Here is an 18,076-nt window from a genome sequence, read left to right as displayed (position 1 = left end):
GCGGGCTCCAAGCTGAAACAGGGAACCTCGAGTGTGGTGGAAAACAACCAGTTATATGAGGAGGCTGGAGGAGGCGGTACCTGATTTGCATAGGGCCCAGGGGATTGGTTTGACCAGGTGTGTCATTCAAGTAGCCCACGAAAAAACTAGCCCTCCTACCCTAGCCTTTTAATATGCAAATACAGGCGCTATGATGTTCTACGCACATGGGGATTTGTAGGGGCGGCCATGTTGCCAGGCACATGTAGGGACAAGAAGAAGACTGCAGGAGTCTCCATGTTTGGGTGGACCCAGTTTCTGATGGCCTGTATTGGCATATCAAAGCTTGCCTGCCCAGCTCTAAGAGCCAGGGCTTTTCTGCTAGACAAGAAACATTTACAGAGCTGCTTTAAAGGAAAAAAAAACTTTCCAAGGACCCCTTTTCCTCTCTATCTGCCTAAAATAATTTCTCAATAACTCCTGTAGCAACAACAAACATTATGAGCCCAATTAATAGATGCAATAACTGAGGCATAGAGGTGTTGATTGCGTTGTCCACAGTCACGCAACTTGTAGGTGGCGCTCGTGGGGTTAGAGCCAGGTCCGTCTGAGCCAACAGTCTGCGTGTTTACGCACTTGGCTATAACACCTGAACTAACGAATCTTCAGGTGTGCCCAGCATGGCCCATCTGACATCTGAGTTGGGTGTTTCTTGCTGCTGGGACCCATCACTGTGGTGTAGAACAGTTCTGAAATTGACTCCCAGAGTGTTATACCCCTTGGACCCAAGGCCTGCTAGGCCAGATGCCCCCCACCCCCCCTCTTCTGCAGACATATCTCCCCCTCCCCTCCTGACCCTGCACAGTCCCCTCCCTCCTCTTTTTTACATAGTGACAATGCTCAATCCCTGTGGCCCAGCCCTGCCTCTTTCACTGAATAATTAAAAGCAGGAACTACCCACTCTATAAAAGGAAGTGAATGATTAAGAAAGTCAAAGGCGGTCTAGATGCACAGAAGGTGCAAGCCTGAGCTCAGGCAGAACTTCCAGAGTGCATCTGGGATCCGCATTTGCCACTGGCTGCAGATCAGGCGGATGAGGAGCCGGGAAGGCGGAGCCATGTGGCTGTCCCCTGCTCTGCTCCTTCTTAGCCTCTCAGGTGAGTGGGGCTGGGGCCTTGGGCCCTTGGTATGGACAGGGGCGGGGCAGGAGGCAGAGGGCATTTGTCCTTCCACATCCAGGGAAATGAGAGGTGGCTTTGTGAAGTCATTCAACAAAGGTGCACTGGGGACTGACATCATGTGCTTCAGGGCCTGAGGACATCAAGAAAAAAGAGGAGAACTGGCCATTAAAGAAGACTCCAGGCTTGAGGCGATGGCTCATACCTGTAATCCTAACACTTTGGGAGTCCAAGGTGGGAGGATTGCTTGAGTCCAGGCATTTAAGACCAGCTTGGGCAACATAGTGAGACCTCGTCTCTAAAGAAAATGAACAAAAATTAGCTGAGCGTGGTGACACATGCCTGTAGTCCCAACTACTTGGGAGGCTGAAGCTGGAGGATCCCTTGAGCTCAGGTATTCAATTCTGCAGAGTTGTGATCGCACCACTGCACTCCAGCCTGCGTGACAGAGTGAGATCTTGTCTCAAAAAAAAAGTAAAAAGACTCCAGATGGCTTAGTGGGTGAGACATACACGTAAACAATGAGCAGTTGCAGGACACAGGAAGGCACTGGTTGGAGGTGTGTGCGGAGGATGCAGCAGTTCTCTCTGGTGACTAGAGAAAGACGAAGTTGTGCACTTGATGTGCCTTGTAGAAGGAAGATCAGACACTCTAGAGAGTTGGGTGTGTATGTGGGTGTGTGTGTTGGGGAACCTGTGCAGAGAGATGGAGGCTTAGAAAGAATGGTGGATACATGCAGAGGGAGCTATCAGTGTGCAGGATGTCTTGTGGGTGGCGAGTTGGATATGAGGTTGGAAACACAAAAGACAAGATTATGAAGGCCTTCCACACCATGCTCAGGAGCTGAGACTTTCAAAGAAAAAACTTCTCAAGAACCCAGGTGGAAAGTGGGAAGGGCTAGATGATCTTCTCCATGGCAAACGTTGGTGGATACCTAGAGGGCATTAGGGGACAATCCAGAATTTTACGCATGGTGTGCAGTATGTGTGGGCCACACAGTTCTCTCCTGGAGCCTAGGGACTGACCATCTGGCACAGATAGAGCAGTCCACAGAGGTACAACAGGAAAGAGCACAGCTGGGGAGTTCTGAGACCCGACTCCAGTCCTGGCTGGACTTCAGCCCTTCGGCCAGTTCAACAGGGCTCTGTTCCAAGCTGACGGCTGCCCTGTCATTTCCATCCCTATCGTTCCTCATACCAACTCTTGACAACACATAGAAGCCTGATTAATAGTTCCAGCCATCATATTCTGTGGTTAGAGAAACCCCCACATATTTTGTTAAATGGGCCTAATTACATTGTGAGCCCTTTACAGTTTGAATGACTGAAGCTGGGATTCATGACACTTTGTTCAAGGCAGCAGCATCTCTTTTCTGCTGTTAGTGATTGCTGACAAATCCAATTTATGTTTTTGGGTATATTGTTTTTGTTTTTTGTTTTTGAGACGGAGTTTCACTCTGTCACGCAGGTTGGAGTGCAATGGCACAATCTTGGCTCACTGCAACCTCTGCCTTCCGGGTTCAAGTGATTCTCCTGCCTCAGCCTCCCAAGAAGCTGAGATTAAGGCGCCCGCCACCATGCCTGGCTAATTTTTGTATGTTTTTTTTCAAATCATTTTATCTTTAATAATCTTGTAGTAATTTCAAATACAAGAAAAAAAATCAAACGTGTTCCCTTTATGGGTGATGCCACCATGACTGCCTCACACAAGCATGCTCAATCACCACGATGAGACTGGATGCCAAAGAGTATGGCTGGCAAAAAGGGATCAGGGCTCACAGACTGAAGAGTTTGGTTACGGAGTCTCCGAGGGGTAACAGGCCGCAGAAGAGACATCAGTTTAAGGGACCTTCAGAGGACAGGGCGCGGTTGCTGGGTCATGAGCACCTTGAAGCGTTTCTTGATGGTGATTCGGTGTCGGGAGTATTTGTCATCTGGGGAGAACCGAGCAGGATGGGCTGAGCAGGTCTGTTGTCCCATCGGGTCAAATTTCTTCAGCGTATAGACCCGATCTCCCTCCTCATTGAGGTAATACTGGAGAAACATGATCACTCATAAGCCAGAGGTCCCAATTCGGTCTGCCGTTCCATCTGCAGTGGTCCCTAATTTTTGTATTTTTAGTAGAGACGGAATTTCGCCATGTTGGCCAGGTTAGTCTCGAACTCCTGACCTCAAATGATCCACCCACCTTGGCCTCTTAAAGTGCTGGGATTACAGGCATGAGCCACTGTGCCTGGCCCCTAAAAGGTTTTTAGATGCTCAGGGCAAGTGCAGCTGACGATGAGGAGGAGACAGTCTCAGTACCCAACTCAGGCAGCGATATGGAGAGGAGAGCAGAGGGAGCTGTTAGTGTGCAGGACAGCTTGGGGGTGGCGAGTTGGATATGAGGTTGGAAACACAAAAGACAAGAGTATGAAGGCCATAATCCTCAGGAGAGGAGAGTTGAGGAGGATGCTGCTGGGGCTGGGAAGACCTCTCCAGATGCCACCGCCATGATCCAAGCACAGATGAGGTCCTGACCTGTTGACGAGCTGTCACTGATGGAGCAAACCCCAAAGGTCTGGTATTGGACTATATCCAAGTCTTCTTTTAAATTTAAAAGTAAATGATTTTTTGAAGACAAAAATTTATTTACTTTTTTATCACTCTGTCACCCAAGCTGAAGTGCAGTGGTGGGTGATTGTAACTCACTGCAACCTTGAACTCTCAGGCTCAAGCGATCCTCCCACCTCAGCCCCCCAAGCAGCTGGGACCACAGGCATGTACTGTCACTCCCAGCTAATCTTTTACTTTTGCAGACACAGGGTTTCACCATGTTGCCCGGGTTAGTCTGGAACTCCTGGGCTCAAGCGATCCTCCTGCCTCAGCCTCCCATAGCTTTGCAATTACAGGCATGAGCCACTTTGCCCAGCCTACACACATCCAAGTCCTATTACCACCTTCAAAGTAGAGTGTAGCGTGACTGTCTTATGAATAAGGAAGCAAGACTTGCAGAGGTTAAGCAATTCTGCCAGGGTTTCCCAACTAGTTCAGCATCAAGTGTTTCTGCATTTAAAGCTCACAGTTGCTCTGCTGCCATGCTGTCCTCGGGGCCTGCGATGACAGAGACTGAAAGAAGAAAAAAAAAACCTGAGGAGCATCTCGAGGATAGAGCTGACTAAACTGGCTACCAATCAGCTCTTGGGGCTGAAGGAGAGGACAGCATGAAAGAAGATGCCAAGCTCTTCTGGAAGGCTGGGTGGTGGAGCTGCTGGTTTGAAGAGAATCAAGTTGGTTCTGCTGATTGAATGCTATGTTAATTTCCAGTGGCTGCTGTAACAAATTAACATGAACTCTATGGCTTAAAATCGCACAATTTCATCATCTCATTGATGCTTCTGAAGACCAGAGCCTGGCATGGTCTTACTGGTTAAAATTGAGGTGCAGGTAGGCTTGAGTTTCTTTAGAGCAGTGGTCCCCAACCTTTTTGGCATCAGGATCTGGTTTCATGGAAGACAATTTTTCCACACCAGGAGTGGGATGAGGATGGTTTGGGATGATTCAAACACATTACACTTATTGTATACTTTATATTATCATTATATTGTAATATATAGTGAAATAATTATTCACTGCACCATAACGTAGCATCTGTGGGAGCCCCGAGCTTGTTTACCTGCAACTAGACGGTCCCATCTGGGAGTGATGGGAGGCAGTGACAGATCATCAGGCATTAGATTCTCATAAAGTGTGCTATCTAGATGCCTCACATGCGCAGTTCACAATAGGGTTCGCACTTCTATAGGACTCTAATGCCGCCGCTGATCTGATGGGAGGCAGAGGTCAGGTGGTAATTCGGACAATTACCACCTGAGTGGCTGTAAATACAGATGAAGCTTCACTTGCTTGCCCACTGCTCACCTCCTGCTGTAAGGCTCAGTTCCTAACAGGCCACAGGCTGTTACCCATCTGTTGTCCCGGGGTTGGGAACCCTCTTCTAGAGGCTCTGGGGGGAATCTGTTTCCCTGCATTTTCCAGCTTCTAGAAGCCATCTGCTTTCCTTGGCCCGTGGCCTCTTCCTCCACTTCAAAGCCAGCAACAGAACATCTTCCAATCGGACTCTCCCTCAACCCCCTTTCACTTAGAATATCCGTGGAGATTATTCAGGATACTCTTCCTGTCCCAAGGTCCCTAACTTCATCACATCTGCAGAGTCCCTCCGGCCATGTCAGGGGACATATTCACAGGTTCTGTGTAGGAGGATGCCAACACCTATGGGGGACATTATTCTACCAACCACAAATGCAAAGTTCAAGAAAACTAAAACAGCTTCAGGGAGAAGGCCCAAACTGTGAGGAGGGGGCATCTGCCTGGGGAAACAGACCCGGCTCTCTCCACCCTGCAGAGATCCCCGGCCTGGGCCTGAAGCTCTGAGGCCATGGGACAGTCAAGAGAAGCTTCCTTTGTGATTCTCTGCCCCTTTATCCACTTCTGAGTGATCAAGAAACCCATATCATTGCCAAGGAAAGAGCCTATCTGCACACAGCCTAACTGGAGTCAATCACCTGCATTGGTTGAATTTAAGACTTGGGAAATAGTAAACCAAGCTGTGAGGCATTTTGAATTTTCAGGGTCACATTAGGCAGGCAGCCATTTGATTATGCTCACCTCTAATCTGCTTAGCTTTCACCAGGCCTTTGTTACTCTGTCACATCCAATGCCCCACTAGAAAAAAATACCAAAGGACAGTAGTTCAGGGTGGGAGAGGAAGTGCATTCCGTTCTGCAACATAGGAATTTGGAGTGGAGACATCCAGCGTGTCTTTGTAAATGGTGGACTTGCTAAGGGGAGTCTGAGCTGCAAATACGGATTTGAGAACCATCAGGAAACAGGCAATCATTAAAGCCATGGAAATGGAGAGACTCCCTCCATGGAGGCTTTTCAGGGGAGACAAGACGAAGGCTGGAGAGGGAACCCTGGGTACCCCCGCAGGGTGCTGGGGCTGGCTTATAGGAGCTGGCTTGGGACACTTTTTCCCAGTTCTGTGTCCAGTGACATCACATGGATTACCTGACATCTGCCACTGTGGGAGTATCTACACTACGGAATTTGGCAAATATTAAAACCAGAGATTTTTTTTATTTTCTTTTCTTTTTTTTCCTAGACAAGAGTCTCACTCTATTGTCCAGGCTGGAGTGCAGTGGTGTGATCTCAGCTCACTGCAACCTCTGCCTCCTGGGTTCAAGCGATTCTCGTGCTTCAGCCTCCCACGTAGCTGAGACTACAGGTGATTGCCAGCACGCTCAGCTAATTTTTGTATTTTTAGTAGAGACCGGGTTTCACCATGTTGGCCATGCTGGTCTGGAACTCCTGACCTCAGGTGATCTGCCCACCTTGGCTTCCCAAAGTGCTGGGATTATAGGTGTGAGCCACCATGCCCGGCTCCTAAACCAGAGATTTTTTTCTCCCACAGGGCTGGTAGTTAAATATTTGGCTCCAATGAGAACAGCATTGAAAGGACAAGGAAAGAAGGTGGTAGGAGACCATGGTGTCACATGCTAAGCAGGTCTAGAAGCTGGTGGGGGGCTGGACTGAGGGGGAGATGGGGATGAGGAATTGGGTGTGCTAGAGACACACTCGGGACTCTTAAACACCAAACTGGCTCAGGCAACAGGAGTTGTATCTTGGGATTCTGTTTTGCAGGCTGTTTCTCCATCCAAGGCCCAGTGTCCGTGAGAGCTCCAGAGAAGGGGTTCGTGAAGGTGCGGTGCCACTATAAGCGAGGATGGGAGACCCATGTCAAGTGGTGGTGCCGAGGGGCGCGCTGGGCCTCGTGCGAGATCCTCATTCAAACCAGAGGGTCAGAGCAAGAAGAGAAGAAGGACCATGTGTCCATCAAGGACAGTCATACAGACTGCGCATTCACTGTGACCATGGAGGGGCTCAGGGAAAATGACTCAAACATTTACTGGTGTGGGATTCAGAGACTAGGACCTGACCTTGGGATTCCAGTGCAACTGACTGTTGACCCAGGTAAGAACTTTCTCATCTACATGACAAGGCCCTGGAGCTCAGGGCTGGGAAAGTCAGTGCTCTGACCTGCTCCTCTCCAAGGCTGAAGGGGAATGACGGTGAGCCTAAGAGAGAGAGACAGACAGACAGACAGACAGACTGGGAGGGAGGTGAGAGAAACTAAGGGAGAGTGGCGGCCAGCATCGCTCTGCCATTTCAGTCCCTGAGGTCTCTCCAAGGAATCCAGGTGGAGCTTGGGATGGGGGTGAGAATGGGGACCTCAGCTTGGTGACTGGTGGCCCAGGCCTGCTCATGACATGGCAGAGAGGGAACCTAGAGCGGCCCAGGGAGTCCTAGTATTGAGTCCCAGTAACTGCACCAACCCAGAGTAGCTCTGGGCATCTTACAGTACCCTCCTTTCTAGGTCCCCAGCCACCTGCTCCGCTACTTTATCTGGCTATGTAAGATGAGCACGGGGTAAGAAAGTCCCAGGGAGATGCGTGGGTGACAGTGGACGCTTTAAAGTGAAAGGATGGCTTCAATCACGGGTAATGTCAGGGACCTCTCTGGCTGCCCTGGCATCTCCTCCATGCCTTGGACTCCACTGACAGACTCTGGGGTCGTCCTGCTGCTGTTGCTGGAGTCTGGGAAGCAGCCCCCAACCTCCACTTCCACCCACACACCCGTACTCAGTACTTCGTCAGCTCAGTGTCCACTTGGATCCATTTGGTGGTGATGTGGAAATAGACAATGCCGGCCCTAGAACAAGCCTGTATACTGTTGGAGTTGGTACCAAAGAGGCACATGGACACAGTGGCTACAGCTGGGTAAAGAGGAGTCCAGAAAGGGTCAAGCAAGACTTCCCCAGGGCTGCCAAGTAGGGGAAGCCCAGAATATCTATGGGGGCAGAGAGGGGATTGAGCAAGACATGCAGGTGGTACAAAGAGACAAAAAGCCATGGCCAGTGTGGCGCTTTAGGGAGAGAGATGTTCTGGAGTCTTGGGTGGGGGACCTACCGGGGTGCCAGCCTGTAAGACGATCAGGGGCTTCATAGGAACTGTTGTGACTGGAGTTACCTGTAGCTTAGACAGAAGCCTACCTAGCATGGCCCCAGCCTGGGCCTCTTTTGTTTGACTTTGTTTTGTTTTTTGAGACAGGGTTTCTCTCTGTAGCCCAAGCTGGAGTGCAGTGGGGCGACCTTGACTCACTGCAGCCTCGACTTCTTGGGCTCAACTGATCCTTCCACTTCAGCTTCCTGAGTAGCTGGGACTATAGGGGCACATGACCACGCCTGGTTCATCTTGTATTTTTTTGTAGAGACAGGGTTTCACCATGTTGCCCAGGCTGTTTTCGAACTCCTGGGCTCAAGCGATCTGCCTCCCTTGGTCTTCCTAAGTGCTGGGATTACAGGCGTGAACCACTGCACCTGACAGCCTGGGACCATTGAGAAGAATTTGCTGGGGCCGAGGACTGAAATAAAAGATCACTGTTGGGTCATGGATACTCAGTGCCGGGCCGGGCTCAGGGCTCCCCGCCACCAGACTGTCCCCAACAAATTGCCTGTATAGTTGCTCCTAAAAATGTTCCGTTCCTCATAGTCAGTGTTCTCTATTTAACTGGAGTGTGCCCTTTTCTTCATGAGCCTTCTGGAGCCCCCTTTCCCTTTTTCTGGACTACCCCAATTTCTGGACAGCCCATTTCCAGAATCTTCTCTCCTTAAGCCCTGCTCAGGCACCACTCCAGTGGAAAATACCAGAAATTTATTTTCCCATCCAATAGCCCCACTTACAAGATAGGTGGAAAGAAAGTATGAAAAAACCTCTCTCTCTCCCATAATAGACTACAGTGCTTACTCCTATTTATTTTTTAATTTTTCTTGCCACACCTGAAAACGATGGGAAAAAATGTCTGTGTGTTGAGATTGAGGTGACTCAGTAGAAGCACGAGGGGCTGTAGCAGGAGAGAAAAATCCTCTTACTACAGGGGAAAGGGTCTTCTGGTGAGGGCTGTCGGGGTCGCGTGGCTTTGTGACCCATGCACGAGCTCCCACCTGTGTTAATAACCCATGGCTGACTTTGCCTGTGTCTAGAGGGAGCAGCTTCCACACCAGCAAGCTCATCTGTCAACAGCAATATCAGGGTGTCCATCAGCTCCCACAAGAGGTGAGTCATGTGGTTCTTTCTCCTGCCCCTATCTGGGGTCCCTCCTAAGGGGAAGCCAAGCCTGATAATTCCTGCCTGTCACCAAACACCAGCACCTATTCTAGCCAGAGTCAAGGCCCCAAGCCCACCCTCCATCTCTCTCCTACCCCCATCACTGCAATCCACCATCTCCCCGCTCTAGCTCTCACCAGAAAACCACTCTGCAGAACTCTTCTCAGTGAGCATTATCCGCCCAGTCAATCGGTCAACCTTGCATTGGTGGCCTCACAGGTGCCAGGGGGAGATGAGATACCACCCTCTGTGGTGCAAGACTTCAAGGGACACAGAGCAGGAAGGGTGATTTACCAGCCTGAAGCTGACATTAGCAGGAACAGAGGCAGGAAACACAACCTGTATTTGGTGACCTCTGGTGCTTCTGTTGAGCTGAGATGTACTTTGAGCAAAGAGGGTCCCAGAAGGTAACATTAGAAAGGAAGACCGGCCCCATGCGAAACCAGCCAAGGTGACTGTTGGAGGAGCCCTTGAGGTTGAACCAAGGAGGAGGTTTACAGGGATCTTCAGAGTGGGGCTGCCCAGCCCAGGGTCACAGGCTTTGACTGGTGGCTCACAGGGTCAGGGGATGGGAGTGACATGGCCTGGGGGTGCCCAGGGCTCTGACCACTGTGTCCCTGTCTCCAGGAACCACTACATGCTCCTGGTATTTGTGAAGGTGCCCATCTTGCTCATCTTGGTCGGTGCCATCCTCTGGTTGAAGGGGTCTCAGAGGGTCCCCGAGGAGCCAGGGAACCAGCCTATCTACATGAACTTCTCCGAACTTCTGACTAAAGACATGGACGCTTAGAGAGATGGATCTGCAGAGCCTTCCTGCCTTGGAACACGTTTCCAGAAGAGACTTGGGCTGTGGAAGGAACATCTCTGAGTCCTCGGGATGTGGCAACTGAGATAGGGGCCCTGGGCTCTGCCCTGGCCTTGGAGTTGGTGGGCACCTCCCTGCCCACCAGGGTCGGGGTCTTTCCCAAGCCACCATCACCTCCTGGGGTGCCAGCACCTGTTCTCTTGGTCAGGAGCTGCAGAGATGGAGCTCAAGCCTGGATGACTGTGCCCCCACTGCTGGAATAATACTGGCACAGAGCATGGGACCAAAGTACAGAGAGAGGTTGGGGGAGACCCACCAGCTCTAGACTTCCATCATCCCAGAGACAAACTCAACACCATCTTTGCCTTAGAGCCTGATATATCCATTTTTTAAAAATATTTTTTTCTAGCAAAGTTGGGTTTTAATAACTTGTGTTCATAAGAAACCTATCTGATCCCACACACAAGGAGAGTGATTCTGGGATGAGTTCCTGGTTCTAGGGCATGAGGGGCTGGATGGACCCTTTCCCCAGGGAGGACATGGGTCTGAGTCCGCGGGGCTGAGGAGGCAATGGGAACCTCCCCCTCCCACCTCCTCCTCCTCCTGGCTCCCCAAGCTCCCTGCCCACTCCCCCACCTCTAGGGGGCTGCAGCTTGGGAGCCTCCTCAGTGTGACAGCTCGGGTCTCCTCCCTAAAAGAGCCTGTTGGGCCTCAAGAACCACCTCCAGGTGGGGAGGGCAATAACAAAAACCTTCGCAGGAAATGGCACCCTCCCTTTTCAGCAATGTTGAAATCACGTTACTCATGAAAAATGTCCTAGGGAAGTGGTACTGTGTCCTTGCACGCCTCACCCACGGCGATGAGGCCCTCAAATGTGGTCACTTTGTGCTGTATGGGTGAGGGACCCTCATACCAAAGGGACCTTCACTTCTTGTGAGGAGAACCAGCCCCATGTGAGATGCGCTCCCTCCCCCACCTGCCCACATGCAAACATACCACACATGTTCAGCATGTTGCGCTTTGAACACCCATGAAGATGCCTCCCTCCTGCTCTTGGTTCTAATAGGGAGCCCTGACTGTCAGCAGTGGATAAAGGAGAGGGGCCCTCTGGTCGCTAGCATGGCAACCGGAGCCTCCCCTTCCCACTGCGACTCTTTAACCCCCTTTTGTTGTCCTTCAGCCAAAGAGAAACTTTCTCTAATTTTCAACTGAATTTAGGGCTCTGGACAATGATGGGCCTGAAAATTCCATAATGGCCAGAGAGGAGAGTTCGAGCTGGGCTAAGACCCCCTGAATCATTCTGTGGGGGATCAAGACCCACAGTCCACCAGCCCCAGGGCCCCGCCTCCTGGAATGCTCTCCTGGATCCAGCCTCCCAAAGATCCGGCCGGACCCAGGGAGGACCGCACCGCTTCACGGGAGGGAAAGCCAAAGCACGATGCTTCGCCAGCTGGATTCAAAGGGGCGAGGGGCCATTGGCACTCGTCAAGGTGATGTCATTATTTTCCTACCGTGTCTTCCTGTTGATATTCAATGAATCCCTCAATCTCTCTGGAGCTAGTGTGGCTGGGTTGTTATTCTTGTGCCTCCATCAAGGAGAATCCACCAGAGTAAAGTAGGCATCTATTGTCTGTCTGCCCACCCAGCACACACGCCCTTACACCACCACCCACGTACACATTTCTAGGAAATATCCCTTGGGATTCCAACGCAAGCTGACAAGCAAAGCTTGCCTAATACACCCATTCTCTGGGATAGGGAGAAAGACAGAAAGTCAATAAATGAGCCACTAGTGCTGGCATTGCATTTTACAGTGAATGTGTTTCAATTGGGAGCTTGGAGCCAAAGCCCTCATGCCCTTCAATAGCCACAGACCATGAGGATTTGTCATAAACTGATTCACCCTTAGTGGAACCAAAAGTTAGTGACGTGCTGGGCATGATGGCTCCCACCTGTAATCCCAGACCTATGGCAGGCTGAGGCAGGTGGATCACCTGAGGTCAGGAGCTCAAGCCCAGCCTGGCCAACAAGACAAAACTGCTGTGTCTACTAAAAATACAACAATTAGCTGGGTGTGGTGGTGTACGCCTGTAGTCCCAGCTACTCGGGAGGCTGAGGCAGGAGGATCTCTTGAACCTGGGAAGTGGAGGTTGCAGTGAGCCGAGATTGTGCCATTGTGCTTCAGTCTGGGTGACAGAGGACACAGCAAAACTCTGTCAAAAAAAAAAAAAAAAAAAAAAAGGTGGGCAGGTATGGCTCTTACTCTATTAAGAGAAAAGCACAACTTCTCCTTCCCACAGGCTTTTACTTCTGAACAACTGCAGAACCACAGAGGAAGTTCAGAGCTGAGGGCAGCTGGCCGGGGGCAGTAAAGAGACAGCAGTGGGAAGGGCCCTCACCAGGGCAGGGGACATGGGTTCCTTCTTCCCCTTTTTAAAAATTGTGGTAAAAAATGAACAAACAAAAAACACCTAACATGAAATCTGCCCTCTTAACAAACTCTTAGGTGTGCAGTACAATATTATTAATTATATGCACATTGCTGTACAGCAGAGTTCTAGAACTTTTCCACCTTGCATGACTATATCACGCCCATTGAATAGCAACTCCCCCTTTCCACTCCTCCACCAGCCCCTAGCTGCCACTATTTTACTTTTTGCTTCTATGAGTGTGACTAGTTTAGCTACCTCATATAAGCAGAACCATGCAGGCTTTAACCTTCTGTGACTGTCTTATTTTAGTTAGCATAATGTCCTCAAGATCCATCCATGCTGTTGAATACGGTAGGATTTCCTTCTTTGTTAAGGCTGAATAAAATTATATTCCATTGTAAGATAAAGAATACGTAGCATATATACAGAATGGAATACTGTTTAGATATAAGAAAGAACAAAATTTGGGCGTGGTGGCTCAGGCCTGTAATCTCAGCACTTTCTGAGGCCGCGACAGGCAGATCACTAGGTCAAAAGATCGAGATTATCCTGGCCAACATGGTGAAACCCTGTCTCTACTAAAAATACAAAAATTAGCTGAGCATGGTAGTGTAGTCCCAGCTACTCGGGAGGCTGAGGCAGGAGAATTGCTTGAATCCAGGAGGTGGAGGTTGCAGTGAGCCAAGACTGTGCCACTGCACTCTAGCCTGAAAACAGAGCAAGACTCCGTTTCAAAAAAAAAAAAAATTCTATAGCTTGTGGTAACATGGATGAACTTGGAGGACGTTATGTGAATGAAATAAGTCAGGCATGAAAGAGAAATACTGCATGTTCTCAAGTTGATCTCAAGACACAGAAAGTAGAACAAGACATAGAAAGTAGAACAGTGGTTATTAAAGGTGGTGAAGTGTGTTGGGGGTTAGGGGATAACCAGATATTTATTAATAGATACAAAAGTACAGCTGGATAGGCAGATAGCACTAGAGGGTGTCTATAATTGTCAACAATTTATTGTATATTTTCAAATAACTAGAAGAGTAGATTTTGAATGTTTCCAACACAAAGAAAAGTGAGGTGAGTGATATGCAAATTACCCTTACTTGATCATTATACATTATATACACATATCAAAATATCGCGATGTGCCCCATAAATATGTCTGATTGTGTATCAATTAAAAATAGTAATAATTTTTAAAAATAAAAGAAATAGAAGAACAAACCATGTTCTCAACCTACTTTCAAGCACACTATAAAATATTTTTCTCTCATGTCCTGCTAAAATATGATTTCATTATGTATTAGCTTGTTTTCACACTGCTGATAAAGACATACCTGAGACATGGCAATTTACAAAAGAAAGAGGTTTATTGCACTTACAGTTCCACATGGCTGGGGAGGCCTTACAATCATGGTGAAAGGCAAGGAGGAGCAAGTCACATCTTACATGGATGGCAGCAGGCAAAGAGAGAGCTTCTGCAGGGAGACTCCCGTTTATAAAACCATCAGATCTCATGAGACCCATTCACTATCACCAGAACAGCATGGGAAAGCCCCGCCCCCATGATTCAATCATCTCCCATCAGGTCCCTCCTACAACATGTGGGAATTATGGGAGCTACAAGATGAGATTTGGGTGGGGACACAGAGCCAAACCATATCACATTGTATGTACATATCACACTTTCTTTATCCATTCATCCACTGATGGACATTTAGGTTGCTTCCATCTCTTGGTTATTGTGAATAATGCTGTTTCCAATGAACATGGGCATGCAGATATCACTTTGCAATCCTGTTTTCAGTTCTTCTGGATAAATACCCAGAAGTGGGACTTCTGAATCATTTGATAGTTCTATTTCTAATTTTTTGAGTAACCTCTATACTATTTTCCATAACAGCAGTTGCACCATTTTACCTCCCCACCGGTAATGTACAAGGGTTCTAGTGTCTCCACATTCTCCCCAGCATTTGTTGTTTTTTGTTGTTTTATACATGTTGTTATATATATATATATACACATTCTCACTAGCATTTGTTGTTTTCTGTTGTTTTATACATATATATACACATTCTCCCCAGCATTTGTTGTTTTCTGTTGTTTTATACATGTTGTTTTATACATATATATATACATTCTCACTAGCATTTGTTGTTTTCTGTTGTTTTATACATGTTGTTTTTATACATATATATATATATAGACACATACATACACACACACACACAATGACTATTCTAACAAGTGTGAAGTGATATCCTATTGTGACTTTAATTTGCATTTTCCTGATAATGAGTGGTGTTGAGCATCTTTTCATGTATTTATGGCCATTTGTAGATTTCCTTTGGAGAAATGTCAAGTCCTTTGCCCATTTATTCAGGCTTTTTTTTTTTTTTTTGTAGAGTTTTAGGAGTTCTCTCTATAGTTGGGATATAATTCTTTATCAGATATGTAATTTGCAAATATTTTATCCCATTGTGTGAGTTGTCTTTTTACTCTGTTGATATTGTCATTTAGTGCACAAATTTTGAAATTTTAGCCAGGCGTGGTGGTTTGCACCTGTAATCCTGGCTACTCAGGAGGAAGAGGTGAGAGGATCACTTGGACTCAGGAGTTCGAGGCTGCGGTGCACCATGATCATGCCTATAAATAGCCACTGCCTGGGCAGTATAGCAAGACCCCCATCTCTTAAAAAAAAAAAAAAAAAGAGAGAGAGACATAAGTCAAAAATATGTAATTTAAATTGTCACGAAATTCTGTTTGTCTGTTTTGTTGTCGTTGCCTGTGCCCTCAGCATCATGTCTATGAAATCACTGGCAAATCCAATGCTGTGAAACTTTTGCCTTGTGTTTTCTTCTAAGAGTTTTGTGGTTTTAGGTCTTATATTTAGGTCTTTGATCCATTTGAGTTAATTTTTGTCTGTGGTATTAGTGAAGGTTCCAACGTCATTCTTTTGCATATGAATTTCCAGTTTTTCAATTATTACTATTTTTTAAAAAATCATTTCCCTTACTCGCAAGTAGGTAGTTTCTATTCCAAGATTTTATCTGGGAGGTAGTGACTTTGAGTATTCTGATCGTTAAGTGGAGTCTCTGACACAGCACCCATTTTGGGTGGTCTAAGCCTATTGCTCCCCCAAGCCCTGCAGTTCATCCCCTAAACACTAGCCTCTCTCTAAGGTCAGCCACTGATCAGGGCAGCCACTGCTTCCTCTCTGGTTTCACTGTCGGTTGCTCATTTGGGGCTTTTGGTTTATTTGTTTGGCCTTGGTGGTGTCCTTGGGATTGGTTGATGCAAGTTTCTTCTTGCTCTCTGGTCACGGCCTCAGCGCTGTCTTCATTCCAAGGCTGGTTCTCTTCCTGGCTCTCAAGAAGTAGGCAGCAGAGAGAGATCAACCTTGACACCAGACACAAGGACTTCTGAGGAAAAAAACTGGACCACTGCTCCCAGAAGTTTCCCAGAGCCCCCACCCCCATTACATCCCCTCGATGTCTCATTGGTTGCTTCAGACTCTGGTGACCACCCTTAGCTTAATCACTGACAAGGTGATTGGGACCACCTTCCAGCCAGGACTATCCACCCCTGGTTCACATGTGGAAGGGTGGATGGCCAGACCTGGTGATGGCTCCATCCTGGAGTGGAGTTAGAAGGTGACCAAAACACCTGCTGGACCCCCTCTCTGTTCTGAGCCTCTCTCCGGGTCTTTCTGGACCCCTGTGCCTCTGTCTTTGTGAACACAACAAGCTCCTGCCCTTACACCCTCTCCTGAGGCAGGTTGGAGGAGTCTCTGAGGGGTGCAGCATCAGGAACTTGACCCTTTCTCCCCCTCCTCAGCTTGTCAGCTCCATCTCCTCCAGGGCCACGGCAACTTTCTTTCTGCAAACAGAAGGCTCTGCGAGGGCACAGGCTCCTCACAGCTGAAGTCCTGTGCAAGCCAGCATCCCTCACCATCATCCTTTTGTCTTGGGACAAACCCAGGCAACTGTGCCACTGGCCAAAAAAAAAAAAAAAAAAAAAAAAGTACTTTGATGGTCAATACTGAGTATCGACTTGATCAGATTGAAGGATGCAAAGTATTGTTACCGGGTGTGTCTGTGAGGGTGTTGTCAAAGGAGATTAAAGTTTTAGTCAGTGAACTGGGAAAGGCAGACCCACCCTCAATCCGAGTGAGCACCATCCAATCAGCTGCCAGCGCGGCCAGAACAAAAGCAGGCAGAAGAACATGGAAAGACTGGACTGGCTGAGTCTTCTGGCCTCCATCTTTCCCCTGTGCTGGATGCTTCCTGCCCTTGAACATCAGACTCCAGGATCTTCAGCTTCTGGTCTCTTGGACTTACATCAGTGATTTGCCAGGGGTTCTTGGGCCTTCAGCCACATACTGAAGGTTGCTCTGTCAGCTTCCCTACTTTTGAGGTTTTAGTACTTGCACTGGCTTCCTGGCTCCTCAGCTTGCAGATGGCCTATTGTGGGACTTTACCTTGTGATTGTGTGAGTTCATTTTCCTAATAAACTCCCCTTCATATATACATATATACACACACATACACACACACACACACACACATACACACACACACACACATATATATATATGCTATTAGTTCTGTCCCTCTAGAGAACCCTGACTAATACAAGTACTAAACTTTATTTAGCTGCCAATTTCTGTTTTAAATCTATGTTCGTCAGGGAACAACTGGCCCGCAAATGCTAATGACTTTACCTTGGCTCTCCTCCCTTACTTACTCAGAAGCATGTCGTTTCTGGTCCCCCATTTTACCTGGGAGGTAGCACCTTTGAGTATTCGGGCCCTAAGTAGAGTCTCAGACACAGCTCCACACTTTGGGTGGCCTCAAGAACACACCCAGGGAGGGAGTGTTCTAACCTCAGGGCATCCTCGGGGGCATCAATCAAAGAGAGATGGGGCCACAAGCCTGAGAGCAGGAAGGCTGCAGAATTCTCCAAGGCACTGCTCAGAGTCCTCAGTCAGGAGGTTCCCTGTGTGTGGGTGTAGAATCTAGTGTGACCCTTTGACAGAGATGCCTCGTTGAGCCTTTGTGTCAGAGACACCGCTTTTCATTCATTAATGATTGGCCTTTTATCATGATGCAAGAGGAGGCAGAGAAAAGAGGGGGTTCCAGAAAGGCCAGAGCAGCCAGAGATGGTGAACAATGTCACCCAACATCTGGCTCCCAAGTTTATGCAGGAAGAAGGGGACGTTTTGTGTCTTACGGGGTCTCCTTTGGTGATGTGTCCCTGTGGTGGCCCTTGGTGTGCTGTGATAAGCCACCTGCAGCAGTCAGCACCAGGAAGCCCCAGTAGAGACTGTGTTACCAGCATGGCAGAGAACTGACAGCTTCTCTCCTGCTTGGTGAACAGGTGTTCCCCCAGAATCATATGACATTGATCACCCATCACATGATCACCTGTCATGTGACAGCACCCATAACATGACATCACCCATCACAACATCACCCATCAC

General features: G+C 48.3%; 2 protein-coding genes across 2 annotated transcripts; one reads left to right on the top strand and one right to left on the bottom strand.

Moving 5' to 3' along the window:
* Positions 1-972: 972 nt before the first annotated feature.
* Positions 973-11,976, top strand: CD300LB (CD300 molecule like family member b). Its single transcript, XM_023211902.2, has 4 exons — positions 973-1,136; positions 6,839-7,168; positions 9,237-9,309; positions 9,988-11,976. Exons 1-4 carry the CDS (start codon positions 986-988, stop codon positions 10,148-10,150), a joined length of 717 nt encoding a protein of 238 aa, XP_023067670.1. The 5' UTR covers positions 973-985; the 3' UTR covers positions 10,151-11,976.
* On the bottom strand, positions 2,756-3,252 carry LOC111542455 (H/ACA ribonucleoprotein complex subunit 3). Its single transcript, XM_023211904.3, has one exon. It carries the CDS (start codon positions 3,200-3,202, stop codon positions 3,008-3,010), a length of 195 nt encoding a protein of 64 aa, XP_023067672.1. The 5' UTR covers positions 3,203-3,252; the 3' UTR covers positions 2,756-3,007.
* Positions 11,977-18,076: the final 6,100 nt, after the last annotated feature.

Source organism: Piliocolobus tephrosceles, chromosome 16 (genome assembly GCF_002776525.5).
Source record: "Piliocolobus tephrosceles isolate RC106 chromosome 16, ASM277652v3, whole genome shotgun sequence".
NCBI lineage: Eukaryota > Metazoa > Chordata > Mammalia > Primates > Cercopithecidae > Piliocolobus > Piliocolobus tephrosceles.
Note: the sequence above shows the minus strand (reverse complement) of the source record. Positions and strands in the feature narration are given on the sequence as shown.